Source organism: Cyphellophora attinorum (genome assembly GCF_001299255.1).
Source record: "Cyphellophora attinorum strain CBS 131958 chromosome Unknown Contig3, whole genome shotgun sequence".
Lineage (NCBI taxonomy): Eukaryota > Fungi > Ascomycota > Eurotiomycetes > Chaetothyriales > Cyphellophoraceae > Cyphellophora > Cyphellophora attinorum.
In genome coordinates, this window is record NW_017253231.1 from 414,388 (window position 1) to 435,881 (window position 21,494).

At 53.7% G+C, this 21,494-nt stretch overlaps 10 protein-coding genes across 10 annotated transcripts; 5 read left to right on the forward strand and 5 right to left on the reverse strand.

Annotated features, from left to right (window-relative positions):
* Window positions 1-314: 314 nt before the first annotated feature.
* Window positions 315-1,067, reverse strand: AB675_8406 (putative oxido; the record flags this gene model as incomplete). Its single annotated transcript, XM_018148849.1, has 1 exon — window positions 315-1,067. One exon carries the CDS (start codon window positions 1,065-1,067, stop codon window positions 315-317), a length of 753 nt encoding a protein of 250 aa, XP_018004535.1.
* A 340-nt stretch (window positions 1,068-1,407) lies between these two features.
* AB675_8407 (Sterol 3-beta-glucosyltransferase UGT80B1) lies at window positions 1,408-3,258 on the reverse strand (the record flags this gene model as incomplete). Its single annotated transcript, XM_018148850.1, has 1 exon — window positions 1,408-3,258. The coding sequence occupies one exon, from the start codon at window positions 3,256-3,258 to the stop codon at window positions 1,408-1,410; it is 1,851 nt and encodes a 616-aa protein (XP_018004167.1).
* A 242-nt stretch (window positions 3,259-3,500) lies between these two features.
* AB675_8408 (Sterol 3-beta-glucosyltransferase UGT80A2) lies at window positions 3,501-4,008 on the reverse strand (the record flags this gene model as incomplete). The annotated part of the gene is made up of 2 exons (XM_018148851.1): window positions 3,501-3,814; window positions 3,867-4,008. The coding sequence occupies 2 exons, from the start codon at window positions 4,006-4,008 to the stop codon at window positions 3,501-3,503; spliced, it is 456 nt and encodes a 151-aa protein (XP_018004165.1).
* Window positions 4,009-5,259: 1,251 nt separating this feature from the next.
* On the forward strand, window positions 5,260-6,258 carry AB675_8409 (uncharacterized protein; the record flags this gene model as incomplete). Its single annotated transcript, XM_018148852.1, has 1 exon — window positions 5,260-6,258. One exon carries the CDS (start codon window positions 5,260-5,262, stop codon window positions 6,256-6,258), a length of 999 nt encoding a protein of 332 aa, XP_018004673.1.
* Window positions 6,259-6,423: 165 nt separating this feature from the next.
* AB675_8410 (uncharacterized protein) lies at window positions 6,424-7,509 on the reverse strand (the record flags this gene model as incomplete). The annotated part of the gene is made up of 1 exon (XM_018148854.1): window positions 6,424-7,509. One exon carries the CDS (start codon window positions 7,507-7,509, stop codon window positions 6,424-6,426), a length of 1,086 nt encoding a protein of 361 aa, XP_018004551.1.
* Window positions 7,510-8,467: 958 nt separating this feature from the next.
* On the forward strand, window positions 8,468-10,916 carry AB675_8411 (Set1 complex component spp1; the record flags this gene model as incomplete). Its single annotated transcript, XM_018148855.1, has 3 exons — window positions 8,468-8,583; window positions 8,658-9,073; window positions 9,124-10,916. 3 exons carry the CDS (start codon window positions 8,468-8,470, stop codon window positions 10,914-10,916), a joined length of 2,325 nt encoding a protein of 774 aa, XP_018004635.1.
* A 426-nt stretch (window positions 10,917-11,342) lies between these two features.
* On the forward strand, window positions 11,343-11,705 carry AB675_8412 (uncharacterized protein; the record flags this gene model as incomplete). Its single annotated transcript, XM_018148856.1, has 1 exon — window positions 11,343-11,705. The coding sequence occupies one exon, from the start codon at window positions 11,343-11,345 to the stop codon at window positions 11,703-11,705; it is 363 nt and encodes a 120-aa protein (XP_018004407.1).
* Window positions 11,706-15,027: 3,322 nt separating this feature from the next.
* On the forward strand, window positions 15,028-16,723 carry AB675_8413 (uncharacterized protein; the record flags this gene model as incomplete). Its single annotated transcript, XM_018148857.1, has 2 exons — window positions 15,028-15,138; window positions 15,188-16,723. The coding sequence occupies 2 exons, from the start codon at window positions 15,028-15,030 to the stop codon at window positions 16,721-16,723; spliced, it is 1,647 nt and encodes a 548-aa protein (XP_018004486.1).
* A 551-nt stretch (window positions 16,724-17,274) lies between these two features.
* Window positions 17,275-17,856, forward strand: AB675_8414 (uncharacterized protein; the record flags this gene model as incomplete). Its single annotated transcript, XM_018148858.1, has 1 exon — window positions 17,275-17,856. One exon carries the CDS (start codon window positions 17,275-17,277, stop codon window positions 17,854-17,856), a length of 582 nt encoding a protein of 193 aa, XP_018004243.1.
* A 111-nt stretch (window positions 17,857-17,967) lies between these two features.
* AB675_8415 (uncharacterized protein) lies at window positions 17,968-20,286 on the reverse strand (the record flags this gene model as incomplete). The annotated part of the gene is made up of 3 exons (XM_018148859.1): window positions 17,968-18,059; window positions 18,297-19,845; window positions 19,891-20,286. The coding sequence occupies 3 exons, from the start codon at window positions 20,284-20,286 to the stop codon at window positions 17,968-17,970; spliced, it is 2,037 nt and encodes a 678-aa protein (XP_018004329.1).
* Between the last annotated feature and the right edge of the window lie 1,208 nt (window positions 20,287-21,494).

Consider the following 21,494-nt stretch of genomic DNA (forward strand, 5'->3'; position numbering starts at 1 on the left):
GAACATGGCAAGAGCATGAGTGGATGAACATCTTTAAGAATGCTTTGGACTTGATGCAAGATAACTGTGTCGTAGCGAGATAATGCTGACGGAGAACAATGTGTGTCGATATGTGTAGTCGTTTGGTATCAGCAGCGATGACAGCTTCCAATAAAAGAGGGCGCGATGTGCTCGAGAAGCTGCAGCCGCTGGACCTGCCTGACGGCGCCTCCCAAGAGTCGCGCCTGCGGACTGATCAGCTGAAGTTCGCACTTGCCTCAATTTCACGTATGATACTGAGCCAGATCTCAGGCAGGAACACGACAGCTTAGGACTCAATCCCAGGCTTGGGGATCCCATTCCCCTTGGTTGCCCTTCATGCCCTCATCTAGCACATCAAGTCTCTTCATATCCTCCTCATCTAAACTCCAACCAAAAACGTTGCTGTTCTCCTTGATCCGCGCCTCCTTATCACTCTTCGGAATAACCACAACACCGCTCTGCAAACACCACCTCAGCACGACCTGCGCAGGTGTCCTGCCCACCTTCTCAGCAACCTCCTTGACCACAGGATCACCCAGCCTCTTTCCCTGCGTGAGCGGACTGTACGCAACAATTACCATGCCCTTTTCCTCGCACCACGCCCGAATATCCCTTTGCTGCTGCCACGGGTGGAACTCCAATTGATTGACTGCTGGGAAGAACTCCACACCGTCTTCAGCCATCAATTGCTCGATATGCTTCGGTGCCCAGTTACTCACACCGATTGCCTTGACTAGACCCTGCCTGACAGCGTCCTGTAGACCCAGCCAGCTCTCGTGCCGTAGCTTCCGCCCTGGACGAGGAGTGTGTAGGAGGTACAGGTCGATGTAGTCGACGCCCAGTTTCTGACACGACTGTCTCACGCCTTGCAGAGCTGACTCGCGGCCGTACATGTCCTCCCAGAGTTTCGAGCAGATGAAGAGCTCCGCGCGGGGAACGCCGGATTGGGCGATTGCAGCGCCGGTCTCTGCTTCATTTTGGTAGATTTGGGCTGTGTCAATGTGGCGGTAGCCATTGCGTAGTGCTGCGAGGCAAGAGGCGTACATGATGTGGATTGACATGTGCCGTAGCCGAGGACGGGGACTGAGATTGGGTTCGTGGACGGGGTGTGCTTCAGGGGCAGGGTTGATGTTGGGGTTAGGGGGGCCATGTCTGAACTGTGTGCACAATTTCAGCAGCGTCCAGATCACCTGTAATTGCTGGGGTTCACGAAGGCTTTCGACCAGAGATGCGTATTCGTGAATGTTTGGTCCGACGTGCAGAAACGAGGCACTTAGTAGAACGTTGTGCCAAGAAATGACGTTCACGAAGATGCCGAGTATTTCTCCGTGGTAGAATACCTAGGTATGATTCAATCAAGGATCCATCCATGAGTCTCTCTGCAGATCACAGAGCGTCGAACGCCCTTATGACGGCCTCCTCGTCCACTCTCTCGCCCTCCTCCTGCGAGAAGTAGATATCATGGACCCTTTTCCTACTCAAAATGTCATTCCTTGCGCTCGAATGTGAAGCAGCGTGTATACTCTTCCACACGCCGGTCGCGGAGTGGGACCAAAGCCCAAGCATTCCATAGCCCGTCTTTGTCCACATCCCCATAGAACCTTTAGCAACCCCAGCAGCAAAGCCCTTTGCTCCATTCTCTCGGGCACCCTTCACAGGCTGGACAAAGATGTCGACCACTCCAGTGGACATTCCCACAGCAAAGTCTTTGCCCGCTACTTTGAACCCCGACTTCCAGTCAGTGATCGGTTGGTGATCCTTGACTTTCTCGCCGTAGAGTCGCGGTGTTGCACGCAGGCCCTCCGTAAGCGATTGTGGAACGTCGACAAGCGTGCCCTTGGTAGCCACGCCGAGCAAGCGTCCCATTGCAGTAGCCGATGATCCAGCGTACTTTGCGGTCGAGCGAGTGTTGCGGCTGAACTTGCTTGTGGAACGCTTCGAAGACCCTTCTTCTGGGTCAGAGTACGTTGAGAGTGTGTCGTGGTCTCGGTCCTCGACGGTGGTGCTCGCTGTGGCGGTCTGTAACGATCTGACTGATGCTGCCGAACTCGTCGTCTTCTGGCGCTGGTGCATTTTGTATGGGGCGTACCACAGCTCGTTAGTGTTGGTCACAAAGTCAACACCGAAGCCGAGCAATGCTGAAGTAGGTGCTGACAAGGGGTCGTATCTTCTGTTTTCTATCGTGATGGATTTCGCTTTGTATGTCGTTAGGTCCTTCTGCTGGATCTTCTCAGCCTTGAGGAGGATCTCTGCCGCGAGACCAGAGATCTTGGCTGGTTTTGACGCACTCTTTCCTTTCCAAATCGAGCCCTGCTTCGGCTTCCGGACTTTGAACAAGGCTGGCAGGTTCGGTAGGAGATCGCATTTGAGCCTGTCTGGGTCCAAGTGACGGTGAAAGCTATTTACAGCTGTTTGTACGCCGTTCTCGGCTTTCATCGTCTCAGAGACCTTCGCTGCCGCTGCAGTCGCCTCGGGAGACTGGCAGAATCGCATCGCTTCGGCAAGTCTCTCAGCATTCAGAGAGCTGTGAGGTATTGGGGATGGTCCGGCTCCGGCAGAGGCCACCATGTCACCCCAGAAAGGTTGATCGCCGAAAAATGGGACGATCACTGTCGGCTTGCCGGCGAGCAAACCTGCGGCCGTAGTTCCAGCACCTCCGTGGTGGACAAGCCCACAACATTGTGTAAAAAGCCACTCGTGTGGGCATTCGCCTATTGAGAAAACGCTGTCAGGAAGTTCGTCGCTCGCTAACGAGCTCCAACCTTTGCTGATGATGCATCGAACACCAGCTATCTTGACAGCATCCAGTATCGTCTGGAGCAAGACCTCGGGCTTCTCGACCACTATGCTTCCAAAGCCAACATAAAATGGCGCAGGACCATTGCTGAGGAAGGAGGCGAGATCATCTGACGGGGCGTACTCTGGTAGTCCGCGGAAGATGAACCCAGTGACATCGATGTGGTCTTGCCAGTCTTTGGGCTTCGGTACGAGACCAGGCGACCAGCAATATGTGTACGGGATCTTCAGCGTCTCGAGGAGAAAGGGTGCCTCCGTCAAGGGCACAGGCTCGAGGCCCAAGGTTTGCTGTCGGAAGCCGTTGATGATATCGCCTAGCCCTTGCCACGTCAAAGCGTTGACCAAGCTGAATGATAAGTAATTGGCGAGCTTTGGATCTGTCGTTGTGTTCTGCACGTTGGCCAGAGGATGCGAGAAGAATCGTGTCGGCGACCACGGCATCGTGAAGACCATGTGCAGTGGTATCGACAAAGCCTGAGCACAATGGACATGAGCAAAGCTCGGCGGGTTGGCTATGATGGCATTGGCCACAAAGGGAATGCCAGTTTCCGCATCGTCGGCCACACAAGATTGCCAACAGCCTACTAACATCTCAGAAACCATCTTTCGCTTGGCCCCAATCTCTCCTTCTCGGAGCGTCTTAAGCTTAGGGATCAGTCCAGGGTTTTTGACCATATAAGCCATCAGTTCGGCAGGATTGCTCCTATGTCGAAAAATTCCAGTCCGGAGTCGTGGACAAAGGTCTTAAAGACACCATGGGTTGCAATGCGAACTCGGTGACCGTACTTCTGGAGCTCGCAGCCCATTGCAACGAACGGCTGGACATCTCCCCTCGATCCTACGACCTGTATGACAATGTTCAGACACAGTGTCCATTGCGGTCGCTCTGCGTAGACTGGTGGAGCTTCGACGTATTCTGGCAGTTCTGGAAGGTCGACAACCCTCGCGAGTACTGAGGCGATTTTAGAGTCAAGGTTAACGTCTATACGTCCATCATCTGCTGAAAGTTAGCCCTCTGGCGGCTGTCGATATCGCATGTGTCCACTCACTGGTAGCTTGAGCTGTATTGTCGACTATCGCTTGTTGCGTTTCATCTGCATCATATTCTGGGAGGGGTTCAGATTCTTCCCCTGGCGGCGATGGCTCTCGGACCACAGGGACTTGCGCTGGTGTCGAATTCTCTGCAGACATTATCGAATCAGATCTGTGACTCCCGTCTGTATACTTTTGCGACTGGGAAGCATTGCACAGGCCTGGAGAGGTGCTTGTATATACAAGTTCTTAGCTGGCAGCCTGCCAGCAGGAGCTGCTGAGAGCTGGTGTTATGTTTCATTCTCAGTGGCAGAAACTTCATCTGGTCGTATTCACATCACAGATACGCCGAGGGTTCGACGATCGCCCACCTTGCCGCGAAGCGCCTTGTGCTAGTACACGGTGAAGTATTTGTGGGTGGGTCCATCACGAGCAAGGCATCAGGAATTCTTGAGACCGGCTCAACTCTACACACAAGACTTACTTTTCCGGCCCATATCATTGACGGGCTGTGCTGCAGGCGATGCTGAATGATATTGACATAGTCAAGTTTGTCAGAGAAGAAATGATGTCGTGGCGTGCGACAGTGAGGTTGTTATTGGTAAGGACTTGCCGCGTCCCGGGGCTTTCTGATCGCCAAGGCGAAGAATTGTTCCGTTTCCTAAAATTAGCTTCGCGATACGCGTATTCAGCACTGGTCTTCAACGACTCGGCGTAGTTCCTATGCAGCCCGAGCCATCGGAATTGAGGTTACGAAGTTCCAAAACGCCACCAGATCTCCTGACAAAGGCAGTGAGTGATCCAGTCGATTGTGTTGCGGTGAGAAATCGAACTTCCGACACTACAGCTGATAAACGTCTATGCAAGGTACGGGATGTCGAGGGTCGGGTTTGTGCCCGACCGTGCTTGAAAGGAGAATCGCCAGAACGCGACTCAGATGGTAATTGCGACACATACAGGTCTGCTGCGTGACTGCCTCTCCCTGTTGCAACGATTTGGCTTGCATACCCAGGAAGCTGCTAACCACGACCGAATGATGCGATGCCACGGAGAACTTAGCCGCTTACCATCTGGCTTACTATTAAGTCCGACAGTTCTTAGCATCAGGATATACTTCTCCTCTAGAATCAAGTAGGTGTCTCTCTGGGCTCAGCTAATGATGTTCCGTTTGCGCACTGGATTATTCATGTTCGAGCGGATTCAGGGACTCTGCGCGTGAGATCCTCGGTCCCGAAATGTACTATCGGCTTCGTGCCAGCATCATGACCAGAAGTACAACAATGGCGAAGAGGTATAAGGTGGAAGATGCATGTCCGCACTCGTAGGTTGCAAAGACTTCATTGAGCCCATCCCTTCCACTGCCCCAGACTGTCCAGACTCCTCGCCCTGAACGATTACCATTAATTCGAAATGGCAACCGCTCCATTGATGCTCTACGGAGCTGCAGGATACTCACTCGGCCTCGCAGCCGAACGGTTGCAAGCGGCAGGGATCAGCTTCATCATCGGTGGTCGAACAGAATCGAAGGTGAAGGCGAAAGCCGCAGCTCTGGGAGTGTCTTATCGCATCTTCTCTGCCGACGATGAACCGGCAGCTATCGATGAAGCACTCTCAGGCCTGAAGCTCTTTGTCAACGGAGCCGGACCTTTTCACAACACCTGCGAGCAGTTCATGGACGCATGTATTCGGAAAGGTGTCCACTATACCGACATTTCGGCAGAGCTGAATAGTCTCAACACAGCTATCACTCGCGACGCTGCCGCCAAGGAAGCAGGCGTTATGCTGATCCCTTCTGCATGCTCCGGCATGGAAGTCATGCTTGACTGTATAGGAGGTCTCCTGTTACAAAAGGCCCAGAATCCAGTCAGGCTGGAGCATACTATGAACATCAACGGCCCGGTCTCTCGAGGCACTGTCGGGACCATACGTGGATTCAAGCCCGAGGCAGTCAAGCGCGTTGGCGGCGAGCTTGTCCCACATCCTGGCGAAGAGCCTCACGAGGTCGACTTCCGCGATGGTAGGGGCCCGTTGCCACGCTTTCCATCAAACGATCCTCAAATTATCGGCTTGTGGAGAGCCTTGGGCGTGCCGAACATCAGCACATACTGCGTCAAAACGGGCGGTGGGTTTCCAACAGAGGAGCTTGAGTCGGTTCCAGAAGGACCATCCGAGAACGAACGCAAGGCGACGCCGTATCATCTTGCATTCAAAATCACATCCTCCGATGGTTCCATCACCAATGCAGTCGCCCATACAGCGAATGGATACGATCTGACAGCCATGGGCACGGTGGAGGCGGCGAAGGCTATACTGGGTGACGCCGTCAAGCCAGGATTTCAGACGCCGTTCTCTGCATGGGGAGGCGACTATTACAAGGTCTTCTCGGGCACGACCATTGAAGAATACTGAGGCACGAGGATGAGGACCAAGGAGCAGTTCTTAGAGACCCGAGGTTGGACGCAGGGGCATTTTCAATCGCTGTTGTAGGTAGTGGCTACCGAGACCATGAGAGGCATTTTCGCTGCTTTTTCTGTCGCCCATCTTGCAGTCACCTTCAGCGTCCTCCTTGTAGATTTATGCTTGCTCGGCAAAGCGCCGTAAAGCTTCGCAAGCCTCTTTCCACTGAACATCGTTCTGTGTGTGATGGCCAGCGTTGAGCACCTCGACGAGTCTGACTCCGCCCTGCCGTGCCTCAGTAACGTACTTGTCAACCTTCTCAATGGCCAGATTTTCCTTCGCAACATCAATGTCAAGCTTCTTTTCGGACTGCAACGTCCGGACGCCTTCCTGAAACTCTTGTACCATTCTCCGCTCCGTGCCTCCCATCATGAGATCTTCTGTGCCAATCATGACAAGGACCTTATCTTCTGCCCCAGTCCACTTCACGATATTTCGCAGGATGGCGACTGGTGAGAGCCACTTTCGCGTCTTGATCGAAAACCCACTACCACCCATACTGTATGGCCACCACATGCATTCGTAGTTGGCCATCCATTTTCGAAACTCTGTTACCTCACTCAGAGGATACTCGTGGCCAAAGAACGCGTTATACACCAGTCGATCGGTATTCAGACCGCTGTTAGGATGACAGAAATGCGCAAAGTTACGCAGCATGAACCACCTATCTATCCTCGTGAACCAGTTGAAGTAGACGTGAACGTTGCCAAAATGCGGCACAGCGCCCACCAGGGCCAATGCTCTGGCTTTGACCGTGCCCTTGCTGAGGATGTATTGGCTGAGCCCGCCACCGGATGAGTGGGCGACGATGATTGGGGCCTGGCCTTCTCGGCTTGTCGCTTCGAGTACTGCATTTGATAGGTCCGAAGCCAGATCGTCCAAGCTTGTCAGCCATACCATGCGAAAGTATGATACCGAGAAGGACGCCCCATGGTTTCGTAGCGAGTATGCGTAGGTTCTCGCGCCATACGTCTCTGCTAAGTGTGTCATCCATTCCAACCAGACGGTTGCGTGGCCATTCCCACCGTGGACGAAGAATATTGGGGCAGCTTCTGGTGATCTTCGAGTCGGCTCAGCGACTAGGAGCTCGATGTCGCCTGCCGCAGTCTTGACAAAGTGGCGGGTGATGTTGGAAGGAATAGGGTGGAACTGACGTTGTTGTGTCCAACGAAGTGTCCAGTAGCTTTTGAGATAGTCGAGCATCGTGCATACGATGGATGTATGTACTTATGTGTCTTCTTTGGTGGTGTCCGACTCTATTTGTGTTGTCGGTCTATCTGTTGCCAGATTGGATGATGCAGCCTATATAGTTCTCTATGCTACAGAAGGCCAACTACCGTCAGAGTCATTTTCTGCTTCCTTGCTGTTTTCGCTGATTCCTAAAATAGCACCTTGTACGTGCAAGGCGGGCTTCACACTTCCCGCTGCATGACACGGGACATCAAAACTGTCAAGTATTCCTCACCATACAGATCGAACGGTGGCTTACTTGGCAGTCGGAGGAAATCGTGTGGCGTCTAGGGTGACAATGCCGCAGCCTTACCATTCCAGAATCGTTCAACTGGTTACATGATTGCGCTTGCGACGGATCTGCTGTGACTCTTTCGCAACGACAAAATCTGACATGCTGTACCTACCGGTATAACAGAAGACATGGCGAGGTCTTGAATGGGTTACACATTCGGGCAAAGGAGACGATGCCCGCTTATATCGTGGCAGCGAGCGCAACGCGTATGATGACACAGGACTCGAGAATGTCGACAACTCGGCCTCGCGTTGCTGTGCGTGAAGGTGCCTGATGGAAAGAATTAGGTAGCAAGAAGGAAATGACTCGAGTAAGCCATCTGTGCTGCATTGGCAACTTTGATGACAACGAGAGAACTCAGAGCACGTGACTGTCGGCTAGCCTTCTGCCTTTGACCGAACCTCACGCGATGATCTGGCGGCGCGTTTGGTGGAACATGAGCGGTTCCTTGCGCTGACCTGATCGGTACATGATCACGTCCTATACCATATATTGAGAGCCGCCGCTAACCTTGAGATGATGGCCTTCGAGTGACTTGAGCCGCAGCCCATTCACTTCTCACCCCAGATGGACACCTTCACTACGTTACCAAGGTTGCCTAGCAAATCGTCCTGAATCGCGTATAACGATCCCGCTATGCCCAACTTTCTCGACGATTTGCTCAATCCTGCCCCGGCTTCGGGCGCAGTGACGCCTCATCTTGAAGACGGCGCGACCGACGACATGGCAGAGGCCATATTTGCGCCGGAGTTGTTCCAATCCGATCCAAAGGAACTCGCAGCATTGGCTGCCAATGCGGCATCGACTCTGGACGATGAAATTCTAGCGAAGGCAGCGAACAACTTCCCGCGCCCGATGAGGTGACAAATGGAACTGCCAATGGCACTGTTGACGATGAATCGCAGTATCCTGTCGAAGGTCTCGAAGCGCAGCCCATTGATGGCCACGACGCAATGGACATTGACAGCCAGCAACAAGGCCAAACACCTGCCAAATCGACGTCTCCGCAGGCAGAGAAGAAACCGAAATCTCGAAAGAGGTATGATCCGGACAACGATCCAAGATCAACCGTGCATTCGTCCAAAAATGAGGGACAGCATACCGATAAGCGGTATCTATGCTACGTCTGCCACAAGTTATTTACAAGACGTCGATCCGTCAGAGATCACATGTCCAAGATTCACGGGTCGAAAGCCTTCGAACCCACGAAGAGTCTGGAAATCACAGTTGATCCTGTCACTGGTGAGCCTATGGAGCCACTGGAGGATCTCATTGCCAGAGGATCGTCGCAGCTCCCGAAAAACCAGCGAAACCTGCCAAACCTACTAAGAAAGCCACTGAGGATGACGGAGACACCAGGCCCGTAGACGATGGCGCCGAACCAGAAGAGAGTGCTGCACCAGACACGGAGATGGACCTAGGCGACTTTCCGCAGGCACAAAGGAACACGTCCTGCGAGCCTGCCAAGAAGGAGACAAAGGGAGGTAAGACAGCGACTGCGGCTATTAAAGCAGAAACTATGCAGTCACCTCAACCTGTTGCAAGCATTCCTCCGGCGACAACGGGGAAGAAGCGTCCAGCTCCAGAACCTACAAAGCCCCTGCCTGCAGCAATGACGAAGAAGGGAACAGCGAAACCTAAGACAGGCGGTCATGTTGCGAAGAAGCCTCGGCTGGCGGAAGTTGATTCGACATCTGACAGAAGCACGCCTTTACGATCTCCAAGCGCTACGCCTATGGCTGGAAGCCGACTGACTTCTTCGAAGCTCAAGAAGCAGCTCACTTCTTCTTCATCTCCCGCATCCTCACGAGTGGCTTCTGTCGAGCCCGAATCACCTGCACCATCTGCTGCAGAGACGCCTGGCAGCTCCAATGACGATGGAGAAGTATTTTGTATATGTCGAAAGGGGGACAATCACACCTGGATGATTGCATGCGACGGTGTATGCAATGAATGGTACCATGGAAAATGCGTCAACATCAGAGAACGCGATGGCGACCTAATCGACAAGTACATTTGTCCGGCATGCACAAGGCCCGACTTTCTGACTACGTGGAAACGAATGTGCCGGAGACAAGATTGCCGTAAGCCTGCGAAAGTCTTCCAGGACCCGCCGAGCAAGTATTGCAGCAAGGAGTGTGGGAGGATGTTCTTCGTTGAGCTCCTTCGACGAGGTGATCCATACATTGAGACCATTAAGCATGATCAATATGTTGTTGATTCTGCTAAGCCGAAGAAGCTGCGGAAAAGAAGAAAGCCCGAGAAAGCCGACAAACGACCATTGCGAGCCACTGATGCAATGGAAGAATCTGACAGCCGCCTAGCCACACCGGCCTACAGCGAAGATGAGAAGAGCGAATATGAGACTGATTCCAGTGCTGATGAGGACGATCTTGTCAACCGCGGTTTCAGCCTACGAGCCGCTGAGGTGCGAGCAGTGGCTGGTACGTGCAAGTCAGTGGAGGAATGGCACAATCTGGGCCGAAAGCCGGCGACGCCACCACCCGACGAAGCAACGGAGAAGGTCAACATGTTGTTTGATGATTTCGAGCGACACAAACTTGGTGAGATCGAGTTACAAAAGGCGGAAAATGCTCGTCGGCTTGGCATACTTGAAGCTCGAGAGAAGCTGCTGGAGGCTATAAAGGTGCGTAGCACGGGCATCACGGACGAGGTCAAGAAGACAAATCCCAAGTGGAAAGAGATTTGCGGGTTCGATCCGCGGCTGGCGTGGAGTGAAGATATGTTTGTTGAGTGGTACGAGAAGAAAGGAGGCAAGGAGATTCTCAGCGCAGAAAACCCACGAATTGGACTGCCCGAGGTTACGCGGAAGCCAGCCAACGGTAATGTTCAAGTCAACGGCGCCCAGGATGATAGCGACGCGGAATCAGATGATGGCAAAGCTACTAAGAAAGGCGGAGTGTGCATTCGGAATCGCTGTACACGACATCGCACCTGGGCGAAGTCTGCGCTGGCAGAGATCAGGTTCGAGCAGGATTTTGTTAAGCGCAGTGTCAGACAGACCGAAGAGCTGCAGAAGGGGCTTCACGAACGCGGTGTGCTTCGAGCGCTCGAGATGCAGTGAGAAGGATGTGGTTCTGCTCGTACATTCGTCTGGATACTGCTCACCGAGCTTGGGGCGAAAGATCTGAAACAAATTGTTATAGCTCGTGGCTCAAATATCGTTCTACACCTCATTTGTCTTCATCTGCCTCCAGCGTTCGTCGCTAGTAGCCGTGTTAAAGCCCCCTGAAGGATACCTTTTAATTCAGTCTGGCACGGCTTCAAGTTTTCTGGGGCGCCGTTCAAGCCCTGTTGTCAGGTACGCCTGCATGACGTCAGCCATAACCTTGGAACTTTTCCACATGGATGGGACTTTCTACAACTTCTCAATAAGTGATGCCTGCCAGAAGGCGAACCGCGTGGGAAAGAAATAGGGAACCTGCCACTGGCGGCAACTGCTCATTGCTCAATCCGTCGAGCATCCAAAGTTGATCATTCCAACGCAATCATGGCTACAGCACAACGGAGGCTCCCGCAGACCCGTCCGTCAACATACCTTCTTCTGGTGTATCCCATCATTCTCGCCCTCGGTTCAACCTGGTCTGTGATATCACCCTCGTTCGACCCTCAGGCGCTGGGTTTGGATCAGAATGTCAAACCAAACTACTTCGCTGGCAAAGGAAACCTTGTGAACCAGTACTTCGTGAAGCTCGGCTGGCTCTGGACGACACTCGCCTTCACGTTACTACAACTCACTACGCGACCTCCAGCATCTTCCAAGCAGAAGCACTACGTACAAGCAGCTATCCGATACGCCATCGTCACAACTTCCTGGTACCTGGTCACGCAGTGGTTCTTTGGCCCCGCTTGATCGATCGCTCCTTCACCATCACAGGCGGCCACTGCGAAGCGCCGGCGCCGAACGAACCTGGCTTCGACATCAAGTCAAGCATCACGTACCCGACCATATCGTCCGCCTACACATGCAAATCGACAGGCGGACGCTGGCGCGGCGGACACGACATATCTGGTCATGTCTTCATCTTGGTCCTGTCGTCCGCGTTCTTGCTCTACGAGTCGTTCCTGGCTGATGCGCATTCTCAGCATCCGACTGTGTCACCATCGGTTGCTGCTAAATTAGCGCATGAGTTGACGGAAGAGGAACGGAAGGCAGTTGGAGGATGGGAAAGCGAAGCAGCTGCGAAGATTACGGTCTATGCTCGGTGGTTCCTGTACGGAGTGGTCGTCTTGGACTTGTGGATGATCATGATGACCGCGATTTGGTTTCATACGTGGCTTGAGAAGCTGAGTGGGCTGCTCATTGCTGGTGCTACGCTTTGGGGTGTGTACTTCTTGTGACATGGCGCTGAGACGCACGTAGCAGGTGTTGGCATTAGTTGGGCGTTAGCCGACTTGCGGGATGGTCGAAGGAAGATTGAGACATCGTGCGCGATCCAAGCACAAATATTCTACGCCACTGAAGTTCAATGGCTGACTCAGAATTGCATCAACTTCATCGATGACAGCTCGGTGCAAACGTATGCTACAATCACAAAATTCTCCAGGTAGCCATGATGCAAGTGCTAGATCCGATACAGTATCTACCTAAGGACTCACGTCAATCAGCGTCACACATGCCATGAAGGCAAGTGGCAGGCAGCGCCGTAAAGCGACGCAACGTTGGGTTGAGTGGTCAACCTGTTTTGAACCAGTCATCCGGCCTTAGCTGATGCTTGGCTTGTCATCCGGTCTGGGTCGTCTTAAAACATAGGCAAGTTCGACGGAAAATATAACTGGTCGTACCTACCCACCTAGGCTGACATTACATCCAGACGTTAGAGAAGGAACGGGTTTGTCTTCGACCATCAATTCATCTGGTCTGCGTTGCCCACAGGTTTGCGACTGGAAATCATTGCAGAACATATATATTCCACTCACACATCCATGATGTCAGCAGTTGTTGGCACACGTTGATGCCTCGACACTTTCTAGGTCCAGCTTGTGCGACCAACGGCACTCACGACAGGCAAATTGATCGACCTCCGCAGTGTGCTCAGTGTTGCAGCAGACTGCATGCTCGTTATTAAGAAAGCCTGCTGACTTTCGCAGAGGATAAAATATCCGCAGTCCCTGGTAAATCCCAGAGCCGGTTGCTGTGGCATCCCCCACGTCATCCAGGGCTGCTGTCCTATTCGCCGGCTGTCCTGTCGGGTAAGCAAGCCCAAAGCTGACTCGTTCGCTACATCCAGGCCTCCGGAAATGCCGCTGCACATGCATCATATGTATGGGGGCGGGCTGGCCCTCCTTCTTGAGACAGCCCCCCTTCGACGAGCTGAAAAGCGTACGCGGCACACTCTGTCTCACTGTAAACAGCGTCGCAGTTTTGGCAGAGCATGTCGTGCGATTCAGGCCGTCAACCCACCATATCTTTCGTTTGTCTGACTTTCTGAACACCCCGTTCTTTGGATACACGCCGCATTTGGACTGGAAGTACACAATCGCTGCCTGACGCCCGGCGTTGATCATCCACAAGCGAGAAAGCACACCAAGCGCCTTTTTGCGCAAGAAAACGTCCAGCGCGTCTACGCAGGCCGAGCAAGGCATTGCCAGAAGCATTTGCATTTGCGACAGTCAGAACAACTTACAATTCCTCGCGCGCATCGCTCCGGCGCAACATAATATCGGAAATACATCCGGCGGCCTATGCGCCAGCCTCGCCAGCACATCAACGACATTGCAGATAGCAGGTATACACATTGAAAATGGTATGCGCGCATGTCTGTAGTTCCATGATCTGAGATTGACTGACCGTCTGCATAGCCCGCACTCCTTCCACCAACATCGCCCTCCCTCTCCGATCTGCCACGCCGCGCCCTACACCTCGTTCCCAGACAAGCCACGCAGACCATCTCGGCGGGAGGCACCGTTGCGCAGGGCTGCCCTGGCCAGTACTCGGGCGGCGTGCTAGCCGGGTCCATCGTCGGATCCATTTTCGGCACACTCTTGCTGATATTTCTTTGGCAAGCCTTGACAGACCCAAGATGGAGGGGCAGCAGGGAAGTCGTCGTGGAGAAAAGAGTACGGGGCAGCAGCGGTAGCCACAGACGGAGGAGGAGTCGGAGCCGCAGCGGAACAAGTCTGAGCGGGAGCAGCGTCCGGCGACCCTCAAGAGTGTACTCCGGCAGATGATAGTGATTGAGGCAGTGGAATGCGGAGGGCTGGATTCTTTTGTACTTGCAGGACTTTGTGCTAGCATCGGGGACCGTGTCGCGAGGTGCAATGTGGGTCAGTGTTGACAATGATGATGGTTAACGAGACGACGATGATGCGAAGCGATGAGCACAAACGGTGGATATTGGCAGGCCGCAGGGTCATGATCACAGGCACGAATGACATGGGGCGAGATGCGTTTGAAGGTAGGGTTGAGAGTGCGATGGGTGACCACGGGTGTGTGTGTTCGTCATGGCGAATTGGATCTTTGTACTAATGACCAAATCTGGACTGTACGACAAGATCGGGATCCGCTGGTCGAAGCTGGATTTTGTTGTGATGCAGGAGACGATGACATTGTTACACGTCACTTTTCGCGGCGAGCAATCTGTCATCCATGTGGGACGTGGGGCAAAAGATATTGTCACATATGCCATATGTACAATCCGGGCGCTGGATGAGGGTCACATTGGGCCTTTCTATTGTATAGCCTCATAGGCAGACAATTCTACTACTGCATCGCAAAGTTGTGCGGTTTGCGGGCTGCCTCATCCGTGACCGCTGCTTCGGTACTATGCGAGGCTGCGAAAGCGAAAGTCGCGTGGAATAAGCTCTCATCAAGAATGCCCTGCCTTGTAATGGCTGGCCCGCGATTTGGTGCAGCCCCCTGAGAAGAAGGCGTCCACCGCGCGTCACCCAGTCAGGCATAGCTCCAGTCTATTTCAGTGAGGGATGAACTCCTTCTGAGGGCTGATAGACGTTTTGCCATCCGACTGTCCATCCTTCATTCATTTCATATCCCTCTTCAACGACCGTAATTATACCCTCGCCCTCCAGCAAAGAGACGAGGGCACTTTCCGCCAGGCTCTTGTCGCGCATTCGACTTTTGCATTTCAGCCGGATGCTCGGCTTGGCTGCCTCGGGCCCCTTTCAGCTGTAAATTATTAATTTCTTCCACGCATCCCTCACAACCACGATTCAAGATGCATATTCCAATTAGCTGGGCATCACAATGCCTCTTGTTGTCGACGACTGTCTTCGCTGGACTCACTTCGGCCTATCGCCCAGTACAATTCGTCAAGCACACGGGCGAGGTAGGTCTTTGGTCATGCTCGCTACTAAACATTTGCTTACCTCACCCAGGCCGGCAGAGCAGATCAGGCGTTCTCACTGACACAACATTACAATGAGTCCACCTCAGAAAATGATCTCTGGGTACGAATGGAGGCTTTCCGATACAAGGGTAACGCGAGAGGATGGGCTTCGCTTGGTCTAGGTCCCTGGATGCAAGGCTCACTAATGTTCATCCTATATGGCGACCCAAGTTCGCCTGACTCGAGCTTGACGACCTCAGTCCGTGCTGCTCGAGGACATTATCCACCAACTGCTCTTTCTGCGATGGACTCGGCTCCGCCATTCGTGCCAGATGTCGAGATCATGAAATCTGTGTTTGAGGAGTACAACGGCGGCTTTGACCACTCGGACATGGGCAAGCCGTCCCACGTCGCCATATCGGAATTCGTTGTGCGAGGCTACGACAAGTGGCATGGTGTCAACATCACTGCGGACTCGCCATCTCAGCCCTTCATCTGGAGCAGCAACTTCAAGCAGGATTTTCAAGGTGACTTCAGCGAAACCCGAGCCATCGACATGCATATGTTTGGCCTGGGCTTCGGCTTCTTATTCGTCGATCTGAAGAATGCGTTCGTGCCCAGTCCTTTCTTCGGCGAGATTCGCGATACCGAAGGCCACTACGGGATCAATGAGATCGACAATCCTGATCCGCCAACGGATGAGGAACTCGCTAGCGGAGAGGCATACATCTCGCTTCTTGGTGGCGGTGCGGCCAACATTCCAGGCACCCCAGCAGCCGACTCTTCCGCAGCGACTGGGACCCTTGAATCTGAAGGCAAGGACCATCCAGCCTCTACCTCAGAAGACGACCACAACCACGATGAAGGTGCACCAGTCTACGCTTCTCAGCCATTCAACGTTCGCAACTTCCTGTGGCATATCCACGGAGTATTGATGATTGTCGCGTTCCTGTTCCTTTTCCCGCTGGGCACCTACTTCATCCGATCAGGCCGGACAACGTCCTTCAACTATCACTGGACACTTCAAGCATTGGGCTTTGCTTCTGTCGCCATCTCTGCTATCATCGGATACATCAACAGCCACAGTATCAGCATCACGCATCAATTCGTGGGCATTGCTATCGTCGCCGCATTGGGGATTCAGGTTGTCCTAGGCTGGCGACACCACGTCTTCTTCGTCAAGACCGAGATGCGCCGCAAGAATTGGCTCAGTCCGGCACACATGTGGCTTGGGCGCATCGTGTTCCCTATTGGCTTCGTGAACATCTTCACCGGCATGCAACTGCGCGGTTACGGTTGGTTCACTATCTTCCTGGTTCTCGTCGTCATGGTGGTTGAGGTCGTGATCCTGGTGTGGTTTATCCGAGGAGCGAACATCAGGAACGCGAGATTGGATGTACGGGGCGGAAAGGCAGTGGGAGGAGATCCGGCGTTGGCGGCTGCGGAAGAGGAGTATTTCCAGTTGGCAGGCGATGACGATGACTTCAGTGACAGCGATGGAGAGGCGGAGGGTGCGGCAAACAAGGACAAAGATGATGCGAGGAGGGAGCAGAATAAGAGGTTGGCGGCATTGGACAAGGTCTAGGGTCCGATTCGAGGGATGCATGAATGGCGCGTCAGTCTCTACACAGCATGCAACCGTCTATGCCAAGCTGAGCAGCCGTGTGTCTGTGCATGCCGGGCTGAGCGCGGTGTCCAGTAAGAGATTCTTCATGTAATGATTCACTTATATTTTTCTCCAGCACGAGGCCTCTTGCCGGAACGAGGCCTCCACCGTACGAGGTTGCTGCATGCGCTTCCCTGGGCGCCCCAAAGGACCATGCAAGTCGCGAGCTCATCATGGTAAGCTTCGGTTCGTGGACTCGCAACAATGCAAAATCCAACCGAGCGTCGCAACGACATCTGGAAGTCGCATTGCTTGGTCTGTGAGATGTGCTGACACCATGCGGCCCCTCGGACAATCGCTCTGAAGGTGTCGACAAACCTCTTCATATTGCCCGAGCCCAACGACGAAGCCACCGTTCAGATCATCTTCTCTCTCAAGACCTAGAACCTCTCGATAGCCATCTCCTCGAGTCACACTCGGGTGTTCTTTCCCCTTCGCAGCTCCCAACAAACCGCCTTCTCCGGGCCATCATGGCCACGAAACCTAAGGCTCAGCCCCCTCCTCAGACCCTGGACCCATATTCCATCCAACGAGGCACCTACGCCCGCTACTGGCCAACAACGTTCTTCTTCCTCCTCGGTCGCGCCATCCCCGGGCCTCTTTCCTGGTTCAGCATCTCCCTCCACCCACTGCGCTACCTCTTCCCTAACCTCCCCACTCCGCCTCCGGGAAATCCCCCCATGCACCTCCTTAGCAACCAATATCCACGCATCCCCTTCCTCTTCGCGGCCATGCCCGCCATCTTAGCGATCAAATACACCCTCTGGATCCTCCTCCTCGTGCGCGAGCCCCTCACACCCCAATTCGCGCTCTTCGGCGTCCTCGCCAACCTCCTTTACGAAGGCATCGTCAGCACCCTGGTCTTCACCACCACCGCGTTGAACCCATTCTGGTCGGAGCGGGTTTTCTACGCGAGTTTCGCGGTGTATGTGTGCAGTGTTTGGATTGAATTGTTAGCCGAACTACAGCGATGGCAGTTCAAGCGCGATCCGAGGAATGGAGGGAAACTATGTACGCAGGACTTTTGGGGCGTAACGCGACATATCAACTGAACCGCGAATGTGATTACGGTGAGTCTCGACTTTCTGTGGTGTGTTGGTGGGGATCGTGTTGCTGACGTTGTGCGAAGGAACGTCGTACGGGATGGCTGCTGGTGGGCCGATCTATGCTTGTTTGACGGGAGGGATGTACTTGGCCAACTTCATCACGAACGCTATGCCTGGGCTTGAGAAGTATTGTAGGGAGAAGTACGGGACTGAATGGGTGCGGTATGAAAGGGAGACGCCGTATCAGCTTATCCCATTTGTTTACTAGCACTGTTGAGTAGACTCGAAAGACAGGAGGAAAGATCATTACTGTATGGGGTATATACTTGTGACCGTCACCATGAACTCCCATCCCGTTTTCCATCCAAGACCCGAAAGTGTCGGACATCAAGTCCCTATTCCCAAGCCTCTACCTCTTTCCCATGCCCTGCCTGCATCCCCTTTACCATCGTCAGACTGAGTGGCAACAGCAGGCCCCGGCCCAGCCACACCACTCGAGTAACCTCTTCTGAAGTCGCCTGCACTACAACCAGACTCTTCAGTAGTAGGAGCACTCCAGCCAAAGCTCCCCTCTACAACACCGACCATGACACGCAGACACATCCACACATCCTCATCCCACTCTCCCCTCAGAGCGACCACAAGCTTCTGCGTGAGGACGTTAGCCGCAGGCCGTACCATGCGCAGTTTCTTGGTAAGATCGGCTTCCTGCTTGCGCAAGCTCGCCTCTTGAGCTCGCAGGAACTGCGCGTCCTGGAAAGGACCGTGTTGAGTCGTCGAATGTGAGATGCCAAGCAGAGAGCGTGCTTTCGTGGGAATCCGCTTAAGTGGCGAATTCAGATGCAAGGCGCGTGACCAGGCCAGGTCGGAAGCCGATGTCGAAGAGAAGGCATTGAAGTGCAGGGTGCGTGGTGTAGGAAGGGCAGGGAGGACGGTATTCGGCGACGCTGATGAGCCTGTATGTGGGCTTGATTCATGTAGCTGAGGTGACATGTCTGCGTCGTCGAGAGTATGGTAAGGCTCTCGACCACCATCGTTCCAGAAGCCCTCGCCGAGCCTACTTCTCAGCACATCCTCAGCACTGAGCTGCTCGTCCCTGACTTCCTTAGGTGCAGCGTCAATGTTCTTCTCGAACCACAAGTCAATGATGAGCCATGCAGCCAGAGCAGACAACAGCACTGGCCTGCCGCGAGGGAAGATCTTTCCGAGAGCCTCTGTATATGTCTGGTCAAGGATGTGTGGGTTGCGGAGCGGTGACAATATAGCACTGTCAAGGCGCAAGATGTTGTTAGGGAAAGCGTTGATTGCCGCGGTGATTGAGGCTAACGTGTGGCGGACTTGGCTGAGGCGTGTGCTGAGGCCAGTAAGATATCGGTGTGTTGGCGTCCCGGAGGCAGAAGGTGGAACAGCCCCGGAGCAACACGCTTCCTGCTGCGCAAGAGGCGGCGAGTCGAAGTTCGGCGAGGGATGTGATATGGCTGGCGAACGATTGTGGTGTCGAAGTCTTCGCAGCACATTCCTGGGTGGTACAGGCCATGCTGATGTCGAAATTGTTGCAGTGGAGGAGTTGAATACAGACTCTGTCCGCTGCGACTGAGGAGACATGCCAAACGGGTCAGAGAGTGCAGCCAGCTTTTCTTGTGTACTGCTGAAGACAGTGCTGGATGAACGATCGGAGTCAGGAGTGCCCGAACTTGCTCGGGGCATCAGCGGCGCTGGAACCAGGCTGCTTGTTGAAAACCTGTGCTTGTTATCGTTGGGTACGGAGATGTGTAGTCGTGGCCGCGCCGGAGTTACACTGGCTGGGGTCTCTTGATCGATATGGGTGAATGGGGTGTCCCATGGACTGAATGCAGATACCTCCTTGACCTGAGTCGGTGTTTGTGGTCTCTCTACCATGGACTTGCCATGAGAAGTGGAGATAGTCGAGATGGAAGTTGGTCGAGAGATCTCCACGAGCTTCGGCTTGCCAGGACCAGCAATGCGAACAACGGTCTAGGCATGTTAGCTGAAGAGCCCATTTGACAGCGAGAGACTTACCACATCCCCATCTTTGCTCTTCTCCGTTGGTGCTTGCTGTACTACCTGGAAGCAGCGAGCCTTGAATTTTTTCTCGCGTTGCGTCACCGAGGTTTCATTTGCAAGCCAGCCCGACTCGTCTGACTGCAAGGTACTGATGCGGTAGATCTGTTCCTCCGGCGTCACCGGGGTATCGATTGTAGACACACTTCTACTGTCGGTGCCATCATCACTGGGTGTGCGCGGTCTTACGTCGTGGTCTTGAGGCTGCCGTGTGACGCTGTCTGAGGTCTCATCAGGCTTGTCCTTATCGTAGTAGCAAGACAGGATGTGAAGATCCTGATAAGAGTGATATTCCTTTGGTCTGTTGGTCGCCCTAGGATTTTGAAAGGTAAAGTAAGAGTCGCTTGCGATCATGTCGTCCTTGTGAATGGGGCTTGGCAGTAGAGGCGTCTCAACTCTCCGAGAGAGTTGCTCTTTCTGCCTCGCTGCCAAGGAGCGCAGATCATGATAGGTAGGTGACCTTCGACGAAGTTCCTGGGCAAAGACTGGGGATGCGCTGGAAGAGGAGCTGCAATCACTGTCGACAGGAGAATCAGGAAGGCGAAGTGGGAAAGGCGCTTTCATTCCGTCGACATATGGCCGCACGGGACTCGACCGTCGTACTGACATGCTCGGCTGTTCGTGGTCTGTCTTTGTTCTGCGAAGAAGTCTGGGCAATTGAAGTCGTGGACCATTGCGAAATGCTACTTTGCTATTTGGTGGTGCGTCCGGCGAATCTGGAGGCGTCAGCTGACCATCCGCTAAGCAGTGTGCCATTCTAAATGTTGGCATTGCGGCAGAGTCAGCTGTGGTAGTAGCTTCAAGCAATGACGAGAAAGAACTGGCAGCCATTGTTGCTGAGAACACTCGGACGGAGTACTTGTTAGTGAAGTAGAATTCTGGGTAAGACATTTGGCAAGGAGGTGGACGAAACCTCGAAATTGTACTCCTGGCGCGAATTGCAAATCCAGCTGATCGTGTAGACGGCCATACCGTTCCCGTGGCGCGGCCAGCCGTAAGGGATCTCTGACGGGCAAGAGGGTAGATTGAAACCCTTGCATTGTGTTCGAGCTCGGGTTTGACATCTTCGACGTTGTGTTACCAGCCCCGAACAAAGATGCATGAAGCGGAAAGGGCTTGATCCCAGCCTTCTCGAGGTTTGGTGGAGGGTCTGGATGAGGGCCACCCCCTTGCTTCCTAGCCAAGACCCATGCCACTGGATGCGACAGCCGCGTTAATGAAAACCTACATGATGAACAGCGCAAGGGCGACACATCGTACACAAGACGAAGCGACGAAAGCGGAAGTCATGGGAAGGTGCATTTTGAATTGTCAGGAGGGGAAGGTCGAGGTAGCTTGGAAGGAGGGACAATCTTTTCTGTATCACCGTGGCGTGCCAAGCGCTCCCCTATTCCAACCCGACATCGAGGTAAACAATATCATCATTGAAGATCCGACTACGTCTACCCACGAAACATGTCTTGAACAGCACATGAAACATCGCCTGGTAGTCAGTTGAGAGCTCGATACGTGTGGCACCGGCGGGCCGAGACCGTTCGACCAGTTGCGCCGACAACTGTTCA